Source organism: Apus apus, chromosome Z (assembly GCF_020740795.1).
Source record: "Apus apus isolate bApuApu2 chromosome Z, bApuApu2.pri.cur, whole genome shotgun sequence".
NCBI classification, from domain to species: Eukaryota; Metazoa; Chordata; class Aves; order Apodiformes; family Apodidae; genus Apus; species Apus apus.
This window is the reverse complement of record NC_067312.1, coordinates 59,055,287-59,074,256: the sequence shown is the minus strand read 5'-3', so window position 1 is coordinate 59,074,256 and position 18,970 is coordinate 59,055,287. Positions and strand designations below refer to the sequence as shown.

At 49.5% G+C, this 18,970-nt stretch overlaps 1 protein-coding gene across 3 annotated transcripts; it reads right to left on the bottom strand.

Moving 5' to 3' along the window:
- Positions 1-331: 331 nt before the first annotated feature.
- On the bottom strand, positions 332-16,290 carry LOC127395771 (chymotrypsin inhibitor-like). Of its 3 annotated transcripts, XM_051643127.1 has the most exons (6): positions 16,022-16,083; positions 14,976-15,010; positions 5,757-13,161; positions 2,502-2,595; positions 1,728-2,026; positions 332-588 (listed from the first exon to the last, which is right to left on the bottom strand). In XM_051643127.1, exons 3-6 carry the CDS (start codon positions 5,836-5,838, stop codon positions 479-481), a joined length of 585 nt encoding a protein of 194 aa, XP_051499087.1. In that variant the 5' UTR covers positions 5,839-13,161; positions 14,976-15,010; positions 16,022-16,083; the 3' UTR covers positions 332-478. The 3 variants fall into 3 exon arrangements, with proteins under 3 accessions (XP_051499087.1, XP_051499089.1, XP_051499088.1); XM_051643129.1 differs by lacking the exons at positions 332-588; positions 1,728-2,026; positions 2,502-2,595 and adding an exon at positions 14,535-14,647 and having other exon boundaries at positions 12,990-13,161; positions 16,022-16,276; XM_051643128.1 differs by lacking the exons at positions 332-588; positions 1,728-2,026; positions 2,502-2,595; positions 5,757-13,161 and adding exons at positions 13,177-14,450; positions 14,535-14,647 and having other exon boundaries at positions 16,022-16,290.
- Between the last annotated feature and the right edge of the window lie 2,680 nt (positions 16,291-18,970).

Sequence of the window (18,970 nt, the reverse complement as noted above, 5' to 3'; positions counted from 1 at the left end):
AGATAGTAATACAAGGGGCTCTAGGGTTTATCTGTTGCTGGAAAAAGCCCAAGCCAGGCAGCTCCAGCCAGCTAAAAATCACAGTGGGTTTCAGCTTTGCAACAACACTTGAAATTTTTGCAGATGAGAAATGCCTTTCAGAAACGCAGATGGATGTTTGTCTGTACACTGAAACTGCAGTGTGTTGGGGCATGGTGCAGCCCTCTGTGGTGAACAGCCTGCTGGCAGAGAGGGCAGGGGGCTGGTGGGTTCCAGGCAACTCCCAAAGGATTGCCTTTGTGCAAGTGTTCCCCCTAATTGTAACCTGAAAGAACCAGAGAAAGTGGAGAGATCAGGATAGTGCAGGCTTTATTACTCACAAGGAAGGAACTGGTCAAAACCACTCTGCAGTACTTATCAGAATTTTCCACACAGGAGTCATAACATTAAACAAACAAAATATCCCCTACAAACAAAACAAAGAACCACCACCAAAAAATTAGAATAGAATGTGTGGGATGTATTCATTTTCCTCCTGCTCATTTTCCAGAGGAGTATTCAAAGCTTCTGGTATTTCTGCTTCTGCTGGTTTCAGCACCTCCTCTTCACCTATAAGGTATGTAAGAGACAGATCATTTCATATGGTGGGGGTCTCATGCATTACCCCTCCATGCTGTGCTAAAACCCCCATGGCCAGGGTCCTGTGATTGCTCATGCTGTTAGGTAGCTCCTGGTGGGCTGCCTGCTTCTCAAAGGACACAGCACTCCCAGGGCTTGTGGAGGGGAATTGGAGGGGGTAAAGCCTCAGTGGATTTAAAAGCAGGAGGCAAATAAACAGAGCTCTGATGCCTGCCCATTTCAGGCTCTGAGGGCAGGGAGATGGACTGGTGTGATGTGCCCTGGTCAGCCCCAGGTGCCAAGATGCAGGATGTTTTTTCTCCATGGCATAAGGGTGTTGGTTGCCTTGCAGTGAGAGGTATCTTCTTCCCCCCTGACACAGATATTGCTGGAAATGTGGTAATTGGTGGTCCGAGGATGCTCATGTCCTCTGAAGCAGTTCCTAGGTTTTCCTGGTTTTGAAGCAATCTGCTTTCCTCTTCCCAAGCTGGATATGGAAACAACTCATGCTGGCCCAACCTGCGTTAGCTGTAATGGATTTCCCACACCCAGACAGCAGTCTGCTGTTCAGACCAGCTTAGTGCCCTCCCTGCCTCAGACCTGGCAGGTCCCAAAGGAGTAGTCCCCTGCAGACACCTATGCCCTGACCTAGTGCCCACCTTTCCCTCCTCACCACCCTAGTGTCAGCCCCAAAACCAGGTGGACTGTAGATGAACATGTCCAGGCTTTGGTTCTCCCTGATCAGCTCTGGCCTCAAGAGACCTCATCTCCTATCAACTGCATTTCTGCCCTAACCCGGCTCTTGGCAGAGCCATAGGGCTGTCCTTAGGACAAGGAGCTGTTTCGGATCAGGGACCACAGACCCCATGCCAATGTCTCTACTGACAGGAATGGGCTTTTTATCACTCTCCACGACTTGGAGAGTAGTTATCTGCCCTGACAGCCCCAACATCCCATCCCCATCCCTTTCACAGCTACCCGAGTCACATTTGTTGGGTAGGGACCTGTGCCCTGGTGGTGCTGCAGGCTAGTTGTTGGTGAGGGGTGCAACCTTGGCTGATAGTCCTCAAGAGGTGGCACTGCACTGCCCCCCAAGCCCTGATGGGGCCAGTGGCTCTCTGGCAGCTCACCTGTGGGATCCTGGATCCTGGCTGCTGGCTCTCTCTCCGCCACTCCTGGTTGCATCCCACTGACCAGGTCTTGGAAAGTCAGCACGGCCGGCTGTTCTGGGTACACCGGCTCAGGTGGTGCCAGCTCCGGCAGCGCTGGTTCAGCCTCCCCGCGTGAGTCGGGCTGCGGCTTCGGCTGCGGCTCCGGCTGCGGGTCCGGCTGCGGGTCGGGCTGCGGGCTGGGCTGCACCGCTGGCTGGCGGCCCCTTCCTCGCCTGGCCCCTCCTCCTCTCCTTTGCCTCTTGGTCTTTTCCTGCTGCCTACCAGGGGATTCCGCGAGGGTGAAAGTTATGCAGGGAGCAGAGGACTTCCCCTCCCACCCCAAGGCTTCTCTTTTGAGCCCTGGCTGTGACTGCAGCCCGGTCGATCCCAGCAGAAGCTGCACAGCCCCAGCCCTCCTTCCCAGCCCTGCATGGCAGCCTCCTGTGGCCACACTGGGGGCAGGGGGAGGGGTTTGGGAGAATGTTTTCAATTTTTTTTCCAAAAATGTTCTTTCCCCAGCCCCACACTGTAGTTGAGGTTTGCTTGCCACCTAACCCACTGCCTACACAACCTGCACTTGTCCATCTTTTCCCCCCAGTGTCTGCCTAGACCTCCAGCAGCTGCAGGTCACCTTTCTCCACTGGAGCCTGATGGGGCCCTGCTCCGCTCTGTCCTTGTGCAAAGATGGAGTGGCTGGGTTGCCTCAGGCTAAGTGCATCAAAAAAATGACTCCACAGCATAAGAAGGATTTACCTCAGAACCCACTGAACTGAATCTTTCTCCTGGGCTTCTGCTTTTCTTTTCCGGAGCAACTCCCGGTCTCTCAAGCGGCGGGTGATGATGACTTCTACAAGGACAAATTGAGTGCTAACATGACAAGAGACAATTTGATCCCTCCCTGCCTGGTGACAGAGCACTGATGCAAGAGGCTGTGCTCTTTTTGTCACAAAGCAGGTTTTGATACAGAACTGCTTGGGCACTGTACTTCCAGCTAAGCCTCAGTGGGTAGTACCCAGTGACACACCATCCAAAGCTCCCAAGCTCCTGCACTGAAAATTCCTCTGAATTTCTAGCTGCAGTTTTCTTCCTGGTGCTGCAGACTTGAGGTTATCCTTGTCCAACCTACTCAGCCACTGTTGGGATCTGGGACCTGATGGAAGCACAAGGCAGGCTTCCCATGCCATGAGGACACTATAAAATCCCTTGGCTTGTTGTAACTACAGGCTGCAAGGTAATTCTTTGTGTTTGCTCCATTGCTACCCTTTTTCCCAAGGAACTGCAACTGGCCACCACTACAATTAAAATGCTCATCTAAGTTACTTAGGAGAAAGCCTTGACTGGCAGAACAGCCAGCCCTACAACATAGGAACAGGTCTTTGGGGGTAAGTGGGTGAGGGAGCCAGCACAGGCTTTCCCATACACAGGTGCTCATGTGTATTAGGCTGAAACCCAGCAGGAGACAGCAACCCAACCAGAGACCAGAACAGGGCTAGTTCACACTGCTGGGGATGAGGAGACTGGTCCCACAGACCACACAGAAGCAGCCCCAAGTTGGTCCGCAGCTATGAGAAAGATCAGGACAGGGGACCAGGACTCATGTGAGAAAGCTCCAGTGCTGGCTTTACTGTTTGGGCAAGATGTGCAGGTTCCCTGTAGCTGAGAAAGGAGCATCAGTGCAATGACCACTTAGGCCCTTTTTGCTGGCTGAATGGGGCAGCAAATGGCTTCTTGAGGCAAAGACATCTCAATTGTCTACAGCCTGGTGAATGAATTCCTGAGCTGAAGCCAGCACTGAACTTCCTTCCCTGTGTTTTTCTCCTAACAGACAACATCTCTCACAGTATATCAACAGGTTTTGTGGTTTCTGATCCAGTCAGCCCTGAATTTTCTAGCTTGGATTCTAGCCTGTGATAATAAAGACTTGGCTTAGATCAAATATCATGAGACTGCTCCCTTGAGGCAAAAAGCATTGTTCAAGAGGCCTGGACGGACAGGAGGCTCTTCCTACATGTATACTGAAGAGGTCATGAAATTGCTGATTTTCATAGTTTCAACACAGCCCACACAATGAAAAAGCAAAACTATAACCTGTGTTACAGGTATAATTGGATCCAGCTATTTCCCTAAAAAGCCTTGGCTCACACTAAAGTTTTAGGTCACATCAGTGAAGAACTACCATTTTGTCATTCCCTTGTCCAGCTGGGAGAACTGGCAAAGTGAAAAGGATTTCCAAGGCTGAGTTGGGACTACAGTTCTTGTATCCCGAATGCTTGTTAAATGCAAGAAAAAACAGTATTCCAGGATAGAAAAAACTGATAGCAGGAGCCAATGTCTATCCAAAGCAGATCTTTACACAAGACACTTTTAATAATTAATAATAATCTTGCAGAAATGTAGCTTGTAAAGGGTCTCTTTTGGTCCCTGTTCCAACATCTTTATAAAAGCAGGGGCAACTTTAAAATTGTATCAGTGTGCCTTTGTCCAGAGAAGCTGGGAATACCTCAAAGCCCACCTTTCTGGTCCCTGCACTCCTCTCACTGTAGTTTTCTTGTTGTGTTTTGTGGGGTTTTTTTCCTTTCTATCCAGCTGTGTTTGCGTCGTGGACGTGGTGCCTCCTTTCTTTATCCTGTGCACCCCTAGAAAGTGACTGAGTCTCCCTTCTCTGTAACCCCTGTTAGGCAGAGGGTGACTGTGATGAGATCTCTCTTTTAGTCTTACTGTCTCCTGGCTGAACAGCCCTGGTTTCCTCTGCCAGGCCTTGTAAATGTTTTACTCCAGCCTTTGGCAGTCCTGGTGGCCCTGCACTGGACTCAGCCCGGAATGCCTTTTTCCTTCCTGTCCTGAGCTGCCCAAATCTAGGCATGGTATTCCAAGTGCTGTCTACTAACAACAGCCACCATCACAACCACAAAACAGAAAATATTCATACTTCCTGCAGGTTCAGCCTATTAGTTTTTCCTGTTCTTTTATTGCTGTTCTTTGTACAGTAGTTCCAGGGGCCTCCTTTGCTCTCAACACAGTAGAGCCATGCAGGAGCAGATGGTTCTTCAGCTAAAAAAATTCCAACCAAAGAGAAGGTGCAGAGCAAGATGCAAGACAGGCATGAAGGTCACTCGCAATGATAGTGCCAGACTATCCCAGTCAAGGCAAGGGCACCTCAACATGACCAGAGATGTTGTCAGCCTGTGATGGAAAACACTGTGCTTGGACAATGTACAGCCCAGTAGATGTTCCCCAAAAGGAAGGCTGTTCCCCAACATGAAGCAGTATCCAAGGCAGCAGGGCAGAATCAGCAGGAGATGACTCTGCTGTATACACAACAAAAGGCAGGAAGCTGCCCAGGAAGATGAGGTCAGAAGTTGCAGTAGCAGGTTTTGCACAGGTCTTCAATTTAACTGCTGATGTACATGATCCCTTGCACATCCCTTTGCAGCCAAGGTAACTTTCTGTCCCTTTCAAAATGTCTTGTGAGCTGTAAAAGCACTTTTTAGCTGCTTGCAATCAGTCTCTTCCCCAGCCCATCCTAAGCAAATTGTTTTGCACAGGTAGCAAACACCTCTCATCCACTTCTAACTGGTCCAAGAGAGCACTTCCACAGCTGCTCCAAAGCTATTTGTTGCCTGCTAGCACTAGGCAAGAAAGATCACACGGAAATATCTGCATTCTGATGAAAAAACATTTAGCAGAGGACACAAAGATACAGAGATGAAATGAAAATTAAAAAAACCATCCATGAAGGTAAGAGAACGAGACAGTATTGCCAGTCTGCAGATAATATATTCATGTTGCCTGATTAACTTTGTCTGAGGTGAAAAATATTTATAGGTACTTCTGCCTTTGTGATATGAAACACAACATGGAAAAAGCCACACATATTTGCAGTTAAATGTACAACCTCCATCCCCAAGCATAAACTGGTAATTATTAACTCCTTTTTTAGAAAGCACTGGTGACAAAGATCATTCTATCCTCTCTCCAAAAACTCATTAGGAGTGGTGTCATCATTACCTGGCACAGCATACTCCTCACAGGCTGCAGCGGGTGGCAGGGAAGGGTCCGAATAAGCGTGGTCTTTGCCTAAACTCTCCATGGCTCGTCACAGTTTTAAATAGAAAGCAGCTTAGTTCCCTGGGAACAGCATCTGGAGATACTGGTGAAGCATAATGAGAGCTTGAAAAAAATGCAGACTGCCCGCCCAAAACCGCTTATCTGGACAGGCCACTAGGAGGGTAATAATATTTTCCTTATCAGAGTGCAAAGGTGTGCAAGTCTCTGCCCAGAATCTAGTGTGAATTACAAAACATCCTAGTGCTTTTATACAGCTATATCCACTTCAGATAGGAAATTTACACTCTCTCCTCCTGAACTGTGGCTCAAATGCCCTCCTCTATAGTACAAAGAAGCTGCATGGCAGGGCAGGATGTGACACTGCCTCCCTGCTGGTTTTCAGAGTGTGAGGATGAGAGGTGTCATTAGTCCTTGAGGACCACTTGTGAGGTCTACAACATGACATACACTGCTTGAAAGGCATTTACATAGGACCATAGCAGTGCTGGTGGGAGAGGGAGCTCCATCTCCACTCCAGTTCCCCTCACAGCAGGACTGTCTGCTGCATGAGGTCAGGGTGGCTGTGGCATCACATGCCTTGGAAACATCAAAGATGGAGACTGCCATTCATGTGATCTGCCCAAGGGCTACACCACCTTCCTTGGAAATCCAGACAGAAAAATGAATCCATACCAGGACTCCAGCCAAGGGTCTCTGTGTGTTGAGGACCTCCCAATAACTCATTTGTCCAGTACCCGGTGAATCAAAGCACTTCCTTCATGACGCAGGATAGCAGTGGGCAGCCCAGTAAAACCAGTGGGAAGACCCAGCTGGTCCCTTGCTTCCGTAAGGGGATATCACTCAGTGTTTGCTCCTACCTCCCTGATGCCCATCACAGCCCCAGACCTGCACAGCATCCAGGCTCCTGCAGCCTCTGTGGGACCATCTTCAGGGCCAGTGCAGCTGCAGACGACAAGCTTCTGCTGAGCGGAACGGCCTCGACCCTGAGATTCTGGCCCCTGTGCTGCAGTCCATGTGCCTCGTCCCCTGGCCAAACTCCCTCAGCTCCCTGCCTATGAGGTGAGGTGGGAATCCTGGCCTCTTCTGCAAACTGCCTTCAGAGTTTTTCATGCCGGAATAGTGGAGAAAAGCTGAAGATTATACCTGTGCATAACATTTCTGCTGGAGCTGGGCCTTGTGACCACTTTGGCCAGTTTCTAACATACTCAGTACCAAGGTATTTGGGATTCAGCTTCTATTAGCATTTTTGTCCATGAGATACTCAACTGCTTATGCTCTGGTGAGTTGCTAGTGCCCCTAAAAACCACCCCCGCCCTCTAAAGAATTCTCAGTGTGTCCAGGGTTGGTAGAAGAACCCAACGATGTGGCTACCCCCAGGTACCCTGGGTATTGCCTGCCTTTCATGGCAGGGATGATACCACCTCCTTGTGCAGTCCCAAGTCTTGCCCTGGAGCAGAGCATCTTCTCAGGGGTGAGCGGATCTGGCCCAACTCCAGTCTTTCCCAGGTTTTCCTTTCTCAAGCACAGCCTTTGCTCTCTGCAGGTTCTCTCCCTAGGTCCCCGGAGGAAGCTCAAAGTTTGGTATTGCACGCATGTGTGTTTGTTAAGACATAACCTGGGAGTCTGTGGTCATCTCTGCTGCTTTTCTGCTTATCCCTTGAGTTACCACTTCACTCTAGGGCTCCTCCCCTGTGTCCACTGCAGATTACAAGGTACCTCCAGAGAGGTGGGGCAGGTTTAGCAGTCCCAAAAGAAGCAGCAGGGTGGTGGCAGCAGAGCAGATATGGGAACACAGTGATATGGGAGGGTGGGCCAGGAGCATGGATGGCATAAAGAGATGTGAGGCTTCCAAGTCATTCACAGGGAAGTTTATTTTGCCTCATTCACAAGTGAAGACAAGATGTCCATGCTGGTGAGGGTGTCCATGTTCCAGCACTGTGTGACGCTTCATGGTCCTGAGGTCACCCTCCCTCATGCAGACATGCTGAAAACTGGTCCTTGTAGGATGCTGTACCATACAAAGACAGTGCTTGTGGAGGTGGAAAACATATACTGTGAATGCTGTGTTCACTTTTGGGCCACACAAACCAAGAAAGATATTGAGGTGATATTGAGATGCTGGAGTGTATTGAAGCTGGTGAAGGGTCTAGAGCACAAGTCTTATGAGGAGTGGCTGAGGGAAGTGGGCTTGTTTAGTCTGGAGAAAAGGAGGCTCAGAGGAGACCTTATGGCTTTGTACAACTAACTGAAAAGAGATGGATGTTGGTCTCTTCTGCCAGTAAAAAAAAAAACAATAGGACAAGAGGAAATGGCCTCAAGTTGTACCAGGGGAGATTTAGATTGGATATTAGAAAGGAAGTGGTTGAGTCACCACCCCTGCAGGTATTTAAAAGATGTGTAGGCATGGTGTTTAGTGACATGGTTTAGTGGTGGACTTGGCAGTTAGGTTACTGATTGGACTTGATGGTCAGAAAAGTCTTTTCCAACCTAAATGATTTTATTATATAATTCTATATGCCTGGCCGTAGAGGGACACCACATTGGGAAGTACTCCTACAACAAAAGCTTGACATATCCCAGGTTGCTTGCAAGTGGTATGAAACATGGAAGAAAGAGTCGAAGTCCCTGGGTGTTTCAGTGCTCCATGGGAATGGGCTGTGTGTGCTCAGCTTCTCACACACCCCAGTCTATCCAGTCACTCCAGAGCCTGGTGAGGTCTGATAAATCACTCTTGACTCAGCAAAACATTGCCATACGACACTGCAGAGCTGGTACTATGAATGTTTCTCCTATCCAGCCATCTTCTAGCTGGGTAGAAACCAATACATTTGTAAACAATGTTTGTAAAAGGAAGAACTACAGTGCCCTCAGGGTCTTTAGAGGTGCTTAATGGAATAGATGCACTCTAAAATCTTCAGAACCTGTGCTTGCATCTGTCAGGACCTTAATCCCTGTAAAGACTTGGCTCTTGTGTGTGAATTACTTTAAATGCTAAGGAAGTTATTTTATTATCCCATGAAAGGCTTTGATGATGGATAACAGTGTAGAAACTACAGACTGCACTACCTAGTTTCAAATTCTCTCTGCTCTGCAGTGGAGACACAGAGGCAGAGACTTGCCCACAGTGCCATGGACACTGGGCCCATTTTGGAGCCCAGTGTGGCTTCCCTGTCTCCCACAAACACCAGAAACAGCAGGCTCTTCTCCAGCAGAGCTCTGTAGCAGATGTGGCACAAACAGCCATCCCCTTTGCTATGATGAATTTATGCAAGCAGGTTAAACTTTCTGGTCAGTCTCAAATGAATTGTTGCAGCTGGACACTTTACAGTGTGCCAGGTGCTGCTTCCCTCTCCCTTCTCTGCACATTTCAGCTCAGCTGGCCTTGGGCCAGCTGCAGGTTGCATCCAGATTCCTGGTAATGACCTGGAGGAGCTCAACCAGGTGTCCAGCAACCTGAGCAGCTTCAGTGTTACAAAGTCCTTGAGTGTCACTGGAGCTACTCACTATGGGAACACCCCCAACCTTGGGTACAACTCACCATGCCAGTGCCTCACGAGGCTCTCATTACCTAGAAGCCCTGGGAATGCTTTGTCCATGGGACAGCTGGATCTAAGGCTGGATCCTGCCACCAGGCCCCTATCCTGGTACCGTTGAGACTACTGTCACTGCAGATACAGCAAGACCAGGCTTTATACCTATGTATAAGTCAAAGCTCTTTACGAGCCTCAATGCTATCTCTGTTTACCCCTGTCTGGCACTGCTACTGCAAGGCAGTATCCGGAGACCTGCCTATCCCTCCCTGCAGCCATGGACACAGCCCTGAGCCCAAGGTTATCTGGGGAGCAGCTGGGGGAGCTAAGCTAATGTCACTCTAGCAAGGTGTCAGGGCACTTCTACCAGTTTTGTCTTGCCTGATAATGACAGAGAAGCAATTTCCAGGTTTGTCCTTCACTCCCTGACTTAAGGCAGATTTGGGGGCAACTTACTTGGTTGCAGTGTGCTTCCCTGGGAGCAGGACAACCAGCAGCCCTGTGTGATCAACCATGGTGCCTGTGAGAGCAAATAACTCCTTCCCCCCCCGACTTGACTGAAGCATGGAAAGATGGGAAACCGATACATTCAACAGCCAAAACTGTATGCAAAAGCACAAATCCATGTGCTTACCCTCTGCCACAGACCAGTGCATTGCAGGTGTCTCGCTATCCACTGGCTTCCTCTTGAGTCTTACCTGACCTCCTCAGACACAGATCTGCCAGGTTTCAGCATCAGGATTTCTGCACCAGGCTGGATCCAGCCATCCCTCACTGGCCTGTGAGGTCCATGGTGGTGTTAAATCACTCCCTTTGCTGTCCCTTGCTCTATCACTCACCCTTGAGCTATGTGAAATAAACAGGCAAATCCACGAGTCCCCAGGGAGGATGAATATCTCTGAATTAGCTGCATGTAGGTCAACATTGGACCTGTCCTGAGGCTGCCCACGCTTTGACCTTGAGGGTCTGGCCTGCAAGTGTATGCTTTAGCTCTGCAGTTTCTGAATAAACACTCCATGTCGTGCAGGAGGCATGTGGTTTACCACTTCTGAAGAGCCTCCGAATTGTCTGTGTTGGTTTTCTTAGCCTTTGCAAACAAATAGACACGGCTCTCAAGGGATACATGGGGATGGGCTGCAGTCACTCTGCCTGTGCCTCTCAAACCGCTGCATGGGGCTGAGATGTTGGTCATCCCCCCAACCCTAGAGGGAGATTGTGTCCCAGTTATGCTATGCTGGGCATAACCCTCCCCTCATCCCTGGCTGAGAGCTGGGACAGAGCTGCTCGGATACATCCTGCCTGCAGCTAGGCTGGCAGGAGCAGAAAACCCCAGGGGGAAAATGAGCAGCACATTTGTGTTGTTCACCATGGAAGTATTTTGGGGGTGATAACCTCACCTAAGCCCTTCCCTATGGTGCAGGTGAAACACTACCCAAAGGTCTGCACAGGAGAGCTGGCACTGCAGAGAGCAACAGGCTGCCAGACCACATCTCCCTCAATACCCAGAAGAGAGGAAGAGGCAAATGGCTTTGCAGATCCCTGGGGCAAATGAGCAGATGGTGTAATAGCAGCAACCATGGACTGCTGGGCAAGCTGTGTCCCCTCCTCTGCAGAAGTGGAAAGGGTTTAGGAAATGAAAATAAGGATGGCCAGAGCTCTAGAGAACTCTGAGCAACTAGCCAGGCTAGGACTTTTCAGCCTGTGAAAAAAGCTTTTAATAAGAGAAAAGCTTTTCATGACAGCAGCCAACTCTGGGCCTGAAAACAGTGGACACTAGGTCAAATGGATCTCCAGTCTGACCAAGCATGTCTGGTTTGCACTCCTCAATACTATTTCCAGCTGCAGCATTAAATCCATCAGCAATGGCTTTGTCATGAGTTACAGTGCCACCACATCCCACTTGGTGGTTTCAAGAAGATGTGTGTGGGGATGGGTTAGATTATTAGCTGGTCAAGCACAGTAGCCGTGACACTGGCACAGCTCCTGGACTCACAGTGTGTTTACTGACTTCAGGGAGCTCACTTGACTGTATGATGCTCCCCAGACCCTTCCCCAGATGCCTGCAAATAAATTGTGTGAGTCTAGTAACAAGTCAAAGCAGCATGATCTCATGTGGGTGAGCACAGACCTGTCCTTGAAGGGTTTCAGTTCACACTGAAGCACTATTCAAAGCAACTCCATGCTTGCTAAAGCTGATCAGAAATCTCAACCAGTCATTTTGCAGAAATACAACATCTGGTGCAGCACAGAACTGAATCCAGGAGGCAAGTCCTGAATTAGCCAGTGACGACTAATCTTTGTCACTCTTAGCAAAGGAAGGCCCTTGCCACACCCAAGTCATACACCCTTGTTACAGGTATTCTATGAAAGGTGAGTTGTGTTCCATCTGATAGGGGTGGGAGATGAAAGAGCAGAGGGGTCCCCAAGGACTACTGATACACACTTACCCTGTTACCTTGGTTGGACTGTGCCTTGCCACAGTCCCAGAAATGGTCCTGACACCATGAACAACCTGGACCTGAAATTTGGCGTCTGGCTGGGAATCTGCACTTCCCAAGGAGCATTAATTGGTTAATTGGTTCAGTTTGGAGAGCTGGAGCAGAGATCTGAGTCCCCTTGCATTCAGAGTTTCTACTTGGGCTTTTTCCATGCTCTCATAGTGCTGTCTGAATCACAGAATCATAGAATGTCAGGTTGGAAGGGACCTCAAGGATCATCTGGTCCAGCATTTCTAGGTAGTGCTCTAGTTTATATGAGATGGCTCAGCACCCTGTCAAGCTGAGACTGTGAATTGTCCAGTGTGGGGGAATCTATAATTTCCCTTGGGAGACTATTCCAATGATAAACTACCTTGTGGTGAAAAATTTACCTCTTCTGTCCAATCACAATCTCCCCAGGAGCAACTTGTGCCCATGACTCCTTGCCTTTCCCATGTGGCTCCTTGTAAATAAGGACTCTCCATCTTCTTTGTAGCCACCCTTTTAAGTACTGGAACACGGTAATGAAGTTTCTCTGAAGCCTTTTTTTGTCGAGGCTGAACAAACCCAGTTTTCTCAGCCTCTCCTCATATGGCAGGTCCTCCAGTTCTCTGATCATCCTTATGGCCCTTCTCTGGACCCTCTTCAGCCTGTCTGCATCCTTTTTGTGGAGAAGGGACCAAAACTAAACACAATGCTCCAGGTGTGGTCTGACCAGAGCTGAGTGGAGCAGGATGATTACTTCTTTATCTCTGCTTGTGTTGTGAAAGGCTCTTGGATAAAAAGCTGAATAATGTTTCATGTGAGAAGAGCAGATGATACTGTTTTCAATTTACAGCCACTCTGGAAATGTTTTATTTTGCTAGGCAGTCAGTGAGTTCTGTTCTCCCAAGTTGAACAAGCTTTACTTTCCCTTCACTAAATTGCCTACTACAGAAAAAAACTGTACTTGTTCAGCACCTTCTTCTCTGGGATCTGTGTGTTTCTTGCTACTCTTATGTGACCTTTCTCACAGGAATGTGGGTGAAATAATACTCACAGTACAGAGCCCTGGTATGTGATGTGGATTTGAAAGGAACATTTTGACTGTATGCTTTTAGTAGCCACTTGTGGGAACTGGCTTGAGCTTTTTTCACTCAGCCTTATATAAAAAAGGGCTGTTGAAATTAGACTGTGCATGTCATTTTATTATTCACCATCACTACCTTAAATGTACAATCAGCACAAAGCACACAGGATCAATTAATCACCTGTTTCTAGGCTCAGGAAATCTACCAGAAAGCTCAGATAGCTTGACACTCCCCATCTTTCAAAATCCGGATGTCTTGCCTGGTTTTCCTACAATAACATAGGAAAAAAGAGTAAGAGCTCAGAAAAATCCTCCCTTCATCATGCTTTGGCTCCTGTCCAGGCTGTGGAATGGACCTGACTATTATAAAATTGGCTTGCTTGTTTTCTTGTTTAAAAAGCTGACTGCAAGCCATCCTGACCCCCTTCCTGAGTGTGCAATACTGGTGGTGGGTCTCCAGCCCAAACTGCTCACAGCAGAGCTGTCTCCAGTGTGAGGTTATGGTGGCCATGGCTCTGTCTGAGCCCTACTCACTCCCCTCTAAGGATGGACACCCTCCATACCTCCATGCACCACCCTCCTGGGGAAGGGGTTTCCTCTCTGTCCAGCTTGTACCCTCTGGAACTGCTGCCTCTGGCAATAGCCCGGTTTTGCATCACCTGCTACCACCAAGAAGAGTGTAGTTTCCTCTCGTTAGCAGCATAGGCTGCTGTGAGATCCCCCCAAGCCTCTCCTTCTCCAGACTCACCAGACCCAGCTGCTCTGACCCTCCTTGCCTCTCCTCCAGCAAACAGTTTGGGTTTTTTTTTGCCATGCAGGTGCACTCGTGACCTTTGTTCAAAATGATCCTAACCCTGGGCAGTCACTTCCCAACCTGGACGAAAGCACTGCCTCAAAGCACCCTTATGCTTCTCATGAGGTCCCTGCTGCCCTAATCCAAAGGTGGTAGGCTGGAAACTCAGCCAAAAGAGTCATGAGACACATAGCTGAGCATTTGCATTCACAGAGGTTTCTCTGAAGGACTTAGTGGTGTTATTTGACTGTCGAGGCTAGATGCCTGGTCAACCTTTTTGCACATTTAAGTGCAATTCTCCCTTCTCTAATTTCAGGCAGCACACATGGTGGGACCTTATCCATCCTCTGGTCTGTTGCCAGCTTGTGAACACTCATCTCCTGGCCACAGATCCCTGACCTCACCTCTTGGATCTGCTGAACATGAAACAACAGAGTGGTCTGATTTAGCAAGCTGATCCAATGGATTAATAATCAGCTATTCCATGGGATTAGTCCCCTGACAACACAATGAACTAAATCCCTCAGCCTGCAGCTGCACAGTAGTGACTAAACCTGGTGCCAAGGACGGGGGCAGGAACCTGCAGGGAAGGTGTGGGGGCATGCCTACACCTACCCACAGGCACTGTCAGAGCGGGAGGATGAAGCTCACAGGCTTCACAGCCCAGCACGCAGCTCAGCTGACTTCAAAAAACCCTCTTCCACTTTGCTAGCAGAAACACTTCTGCTTCCCGTCTGCCATGGCTTTCTCCAGGCATCGAGGAGCCTGAACAAAGGTATTTGATGAGGATCCAGTTTCAGACAGCCAAAGTTAGACCCCTGGAGGTCTCTGCCAAGGACATGAGCTTACATTTGCTGCATACAGAGCAGACATTCATTGGAGTAGGTGTTCCCATCAGTCCCACAGACAGGCAAGTACAGGAGGGGGCAGGCCTGCAGCTCGACCATGTGTCCACACACTGGCTGGAAAGGAGAAACCGCAGCACACATTTCAGTGCCAGCAGCACCCATGTCTTCTTCCCACAGCATCCAGGCACGAGCAAGTGCCTGGTCAACCTGGTTCCTGCTGTCATGGACAGGGCAGAGCCTGCATACAGAGCAAGGGAGCAGGAAGAAGAGGACACTGCATCCCTCAGTGGGACTCTCAACCTGTGCTTTGATGACGGTTTGATGCTGAAGCTCTAGAACCCATGTGGCTGGATATGATTGCTAGGAACAGCATTTCTCCCAGGCATGCTAGGCACTAAATCCCATCTCATGCCATGAAAAAGGAAAACCAGCAATGTCTTACCTTTCTCAGGCCATTCCCTTTGTTCAGGTCTTCCCCTGAAACAGAGCAGAGACACATGAGTGTGGCACACCTGTGACCGGTGGCAGGAACAGAGAGTGTCATGTCCAAACCAAAGAGAAGGCCAGCTTGTGCAGGGCCCACTCAGGACCTAGATCATTTGTGTGGGTCTCGTGAAGGGATATCAGTTTGCTGCATGCCACCTCCCACCCTCCCCGCAGCACAGTGCACAGCCTCCAGCAGCAGCTGAGCCAGCTGGGACAAAGCTGGGAATGCTTGTTCCCACTCCTAATCTCTGTCCTGACAGCACTTTCTCCCAGTCTCTAGACCAGGAGCTCCATAGGGCATTCAATATATCTCAGCAAAGGTGAACCCATGCAGTGCTGCATATGGACATGGAGTATCTGCAGAGGGCTGAGGCTGGTACTGCTGGGTACGGCTGAGACTGTCCACCACATAGCTGGACAAGTCACCTCCAGGGAGAGCTGCATTTGCTGGCTTCCTTTTCTGCAGTTAGGTAGAGCAGTAGCAACAGTTCACAGTCCATCTGTGTGGAGCATGAATGTCCTGGGACCTAAGGTCTTGCACAGAGGCTGCTGCAGGATGCTCAAGACATGCACCTAGGTAGCACAAATTTTAAAGAGCCTACAAACAGCTGCTTCCCACCTGAATATTCTGAGTGTGCAGTGCTCTTGCAAAGGCTTGCAGGTGCTCATGGAGGCAGAAACAACTGTACCTGTCACTCCGGTGCACATGCTGTCTTCCCAGATCCCGGTTCCCATTCACATCACAGGCTGTCCCCCTGTCCCATCCCTCTCCCAGGTGCAGCACAGCCGATGCACCAGTCCCTAACCCTCGTCCCAAACTGCTAATAAGGCACAGCGTGTTCTCTCCAGTCCTTCTCCACCATGCTGCCACTGTGTTTTGGCTTGTCCTCCTTACCCCCTCTCCAAACCGGAGTTTCTGGGCCTTTCTGCCCTCCCATCCAGCTTTGGTCCCTCCATGGTTCCCAGCCTATCACCAAGGATAGGCTGGCAGAGCGGACTTACCACCAGCAGCAACGAGAGTCACCAGCGCCACTGCCACCACCAGCAGCTCCCTCACAGGCATGGCTGCTTCAGACAAAGTCTAGCGTACCTTGCTCTGCTCGTGGCTGCCTTTATAGGGCAGGGGACTGGCTTATCTCAGTGGCACTGGGAAAAGCAGCATTTTGAGCAGCTTTTGATCTGTGCTGGGAACAGCTGGACTGTTCACCCAGAGGAATCACTTGGGCACTCTCAGGAAGCTGATAAACCACTCCAGAGTCACCTGACAGCTTTGGGTGCTGGAGGCTGCTTTACAGCCCTTTTCAGTAAAGTCTGTGTTGTGCAATGCTGCTCTTCTCTGCCACCTTACGTCTGGTCTTTTTAATCCAAACCAGACTTCCAGCTTGGCAGCTGCTGTAATTCATACAAGGCAGATGTCTCCACTCTGCTGGAAGGTTTCACATGGGAAAATCAGGATATTCAGGTAGGGATTGAGTGTATCATCAGCAATTTTGCTGATGATACCAAGCTGTGTGGTGTGGTTAACACCTTAGAGGGAACGGATGCCCCATCCAGAGGGACCTTGACAGGCTGGAGAGGTGGGCCAGGGCCAACCTCATGAAGTTCAACAAGGCCAAGTGCAAGGTCCTGCGCCTGGGTTGGTGTAACCCCAGGCACAAATACAGGGTGGGGGAAGAATGGCTGGGGAGCAGTCTGAAGAGAAGGACTTGGGGGTGGTAGTAGATGAGAAGCTCGACATGAGCCACGATGTGAGCTGGAGCCCAGAGAGCCAATTGTGTCCTGGGCTGCATCAAAAGAAGTGTGGCCAGCAGGGCCAGGGAGGGGATTCTGCCCCTCTACTCTGCTCTGGTCAGACCCCACCTGGAATACTGTGTACAGTTCTGGTGCCCTAAGCACAAGAAAGATACAGACCTGCTGGAGAGGGTCCAGAGAAGGGCCACCAAGATGATCAAAAGCCTGGAGCACCTCTGCTATGAAGACAGGCTGAGAGAGTTGGGGCTGTTCAGCCTAGAAAAGAGAAGGGTCCAGGGAGACCTTATAGCACCTTCCAGTACTTGAAAGGTGCTACAGGAAAGCTGGGGAGGGGATTTTCATCAGATAAGATAGTGATAGGACAAGGGATAATGGCTTTAAACTGAGACAAGGGAGATTTAGGTTAGATCTTAGGAAGAAATTCTTCACTCTAAGGGTGGTGAGGAGCTGGAATGGGTTGCCCAGGGAGGTTGTTGATGCCCATCCCTGGAGGTTTTTAAGGCCAGGTTGGACGAGGTTTTGTGCAACCTGGTCTAGTGGTAGGGTTCCCTGCTCATGGCAGGGAGGTTGGAACTTGATGATCTTTAAGGTCCCTTCCAACCTTAATGATTCTATGATTCTATGATTCTGTTTGGGTGACTGGGCTGTGGCCTGAGCATTATCCTGTGAGACCTGGCCAGGAAGATACTCAGCTGCCTGACCCACTGGGTAGGACCGTAGAATGGGGATCTCAAGCACAAAGGAGACCTGCTGTTAGGCTGTCAAGCCCACCTCACCACTGGGTGGGACAGGACAGGCTGGGGGTGCAGAGGGGCTGGAGGCAATAAAATTTAGCTGAGTGGCAGCAGGGAGTTGCAGGTGCAGCCACTGTCTCTGTTCCTCTACCCATCATCATGGGCAATTTAATACCTTGCTCAGCTCACCAGCTTGGTCACATTAAGGGTTGAAGCTCAGATTGACAGAGCAAAATAATCTTTGTCATAAGATTTAGTGTGATGGAAGAGGGCTATGTGCATGGATACCTAGTTTAAATACACAGAGGTGGCACATACAGCAGGGAGGGGACAAAAGCTAGAGAGGACCCTCAGTGGTAAGGAACACCAACTCTTCAGTGAATGACTTTTTGACAAGTGTCACAACCCCAGAAGATGCCAGCTACCTTGCCTATAAAACTGAGTGTCCAACATCAGTCTTCCCATCCTCCTCATCTCTTTCTAAGAAGCTGAATTTTCCACATCTATCCCCACCTTCCTCTGGTAAATCAACATCCATTGGTGAAGGGTGAAGGATGGAAAAGAAAACCAGTGGGTGGAAAGTTGGTGCTGTAGCTAAAAACCAGTGTCTCCTTTGGGACAGACTTGCCAAAATGAAGTCTGGGCCAGAAGTGACAGAGGACCTCCTTCACCCTGTAGTGGGTAGAAGGTGCTGGGTGCCAAGGGGTAGCTGTAAGGTAGGTATCCTACAGAAACCACCAGCTGGCTGACACACACATTTGCACTTGCTGAGGAGCTGACCGTGACCATGCTCAGGACATTTCTTCCTCACAGTCTTACCTGAGGCTTAGGAAGGTATATGCTGGTCCCAGCCAGCTGAGACAAGAGGAAACAGCTTGGTGAGCTTCCCCTGTGGCCAGAGGTGTATGGGCTTCCATCCTTAGCCATGGGGGGTCCTTCCACCCAAATCAGCAGGGCTGTGACTGAGTTTTGGGAGGGGGAAGGTGAATAATTCAGAGTTCCCTTGCAGAACTACTCCTTCACTCTACTGAGGTGGCTGTGCACATGTTTTATATTCCCTCTTCATGGAGTTTACACAGTTCAATAACCTTTGGCTTTTATTATTATTCCACTTTGGAAATCCCTCAACTAAAGTAAATATTTAACTGCATTAGCGGTTGCTCCTGAAGCACATGGGGGCCTGTTGGGCTTGTTTAGTCTAGTACAGGGGAGGCCAAAGGGGGATCTGATAGCAGCCTACAGCTCCTAGTAGGGTAGTTGATGGAGCCAACCTCTTCTTAGTAGTGCCAGATCACAGAATAAGAAGCAAGAGGCACAAACTCCAGTCCTTCACTCACTTGAGTGAAGAGGCCAACTCCCACCTCCCTACAACCTCTTTTCAGGTAGTTGTAGAGAGCAATGAGGTCTCGCCTCAGCCTCCTCTTCTTCAACCTAAACAATCCCAGTTCCCTCAGCTTCTCCTCAC

Bases quoted from the DNA above. Each gene is read 5' to 3' on its own strand.
- LOC127395771 (XM_051643127.1), bottom strand. From the start codon at position 5,838: ATGGAGAGTTTAGGCAAAGACCACGCTTATTCGGACCCTTCCCTGCCA. The intron at 2,596-5,756 runs GTAATGATGACA...TTGTCCTTGTAG, and splicing joins TGAGGAGTATGCTGTGCCAG to AAGTCATCATCACCCGCCGC. The intron at 2,027-2,501 runs GTAAATCCTTCT...ATCCCCTGGTAG, and splicing joins TCAGTTCAGTGGGTTCTGAG to GCAGCAGGAAAAGACCAAGA.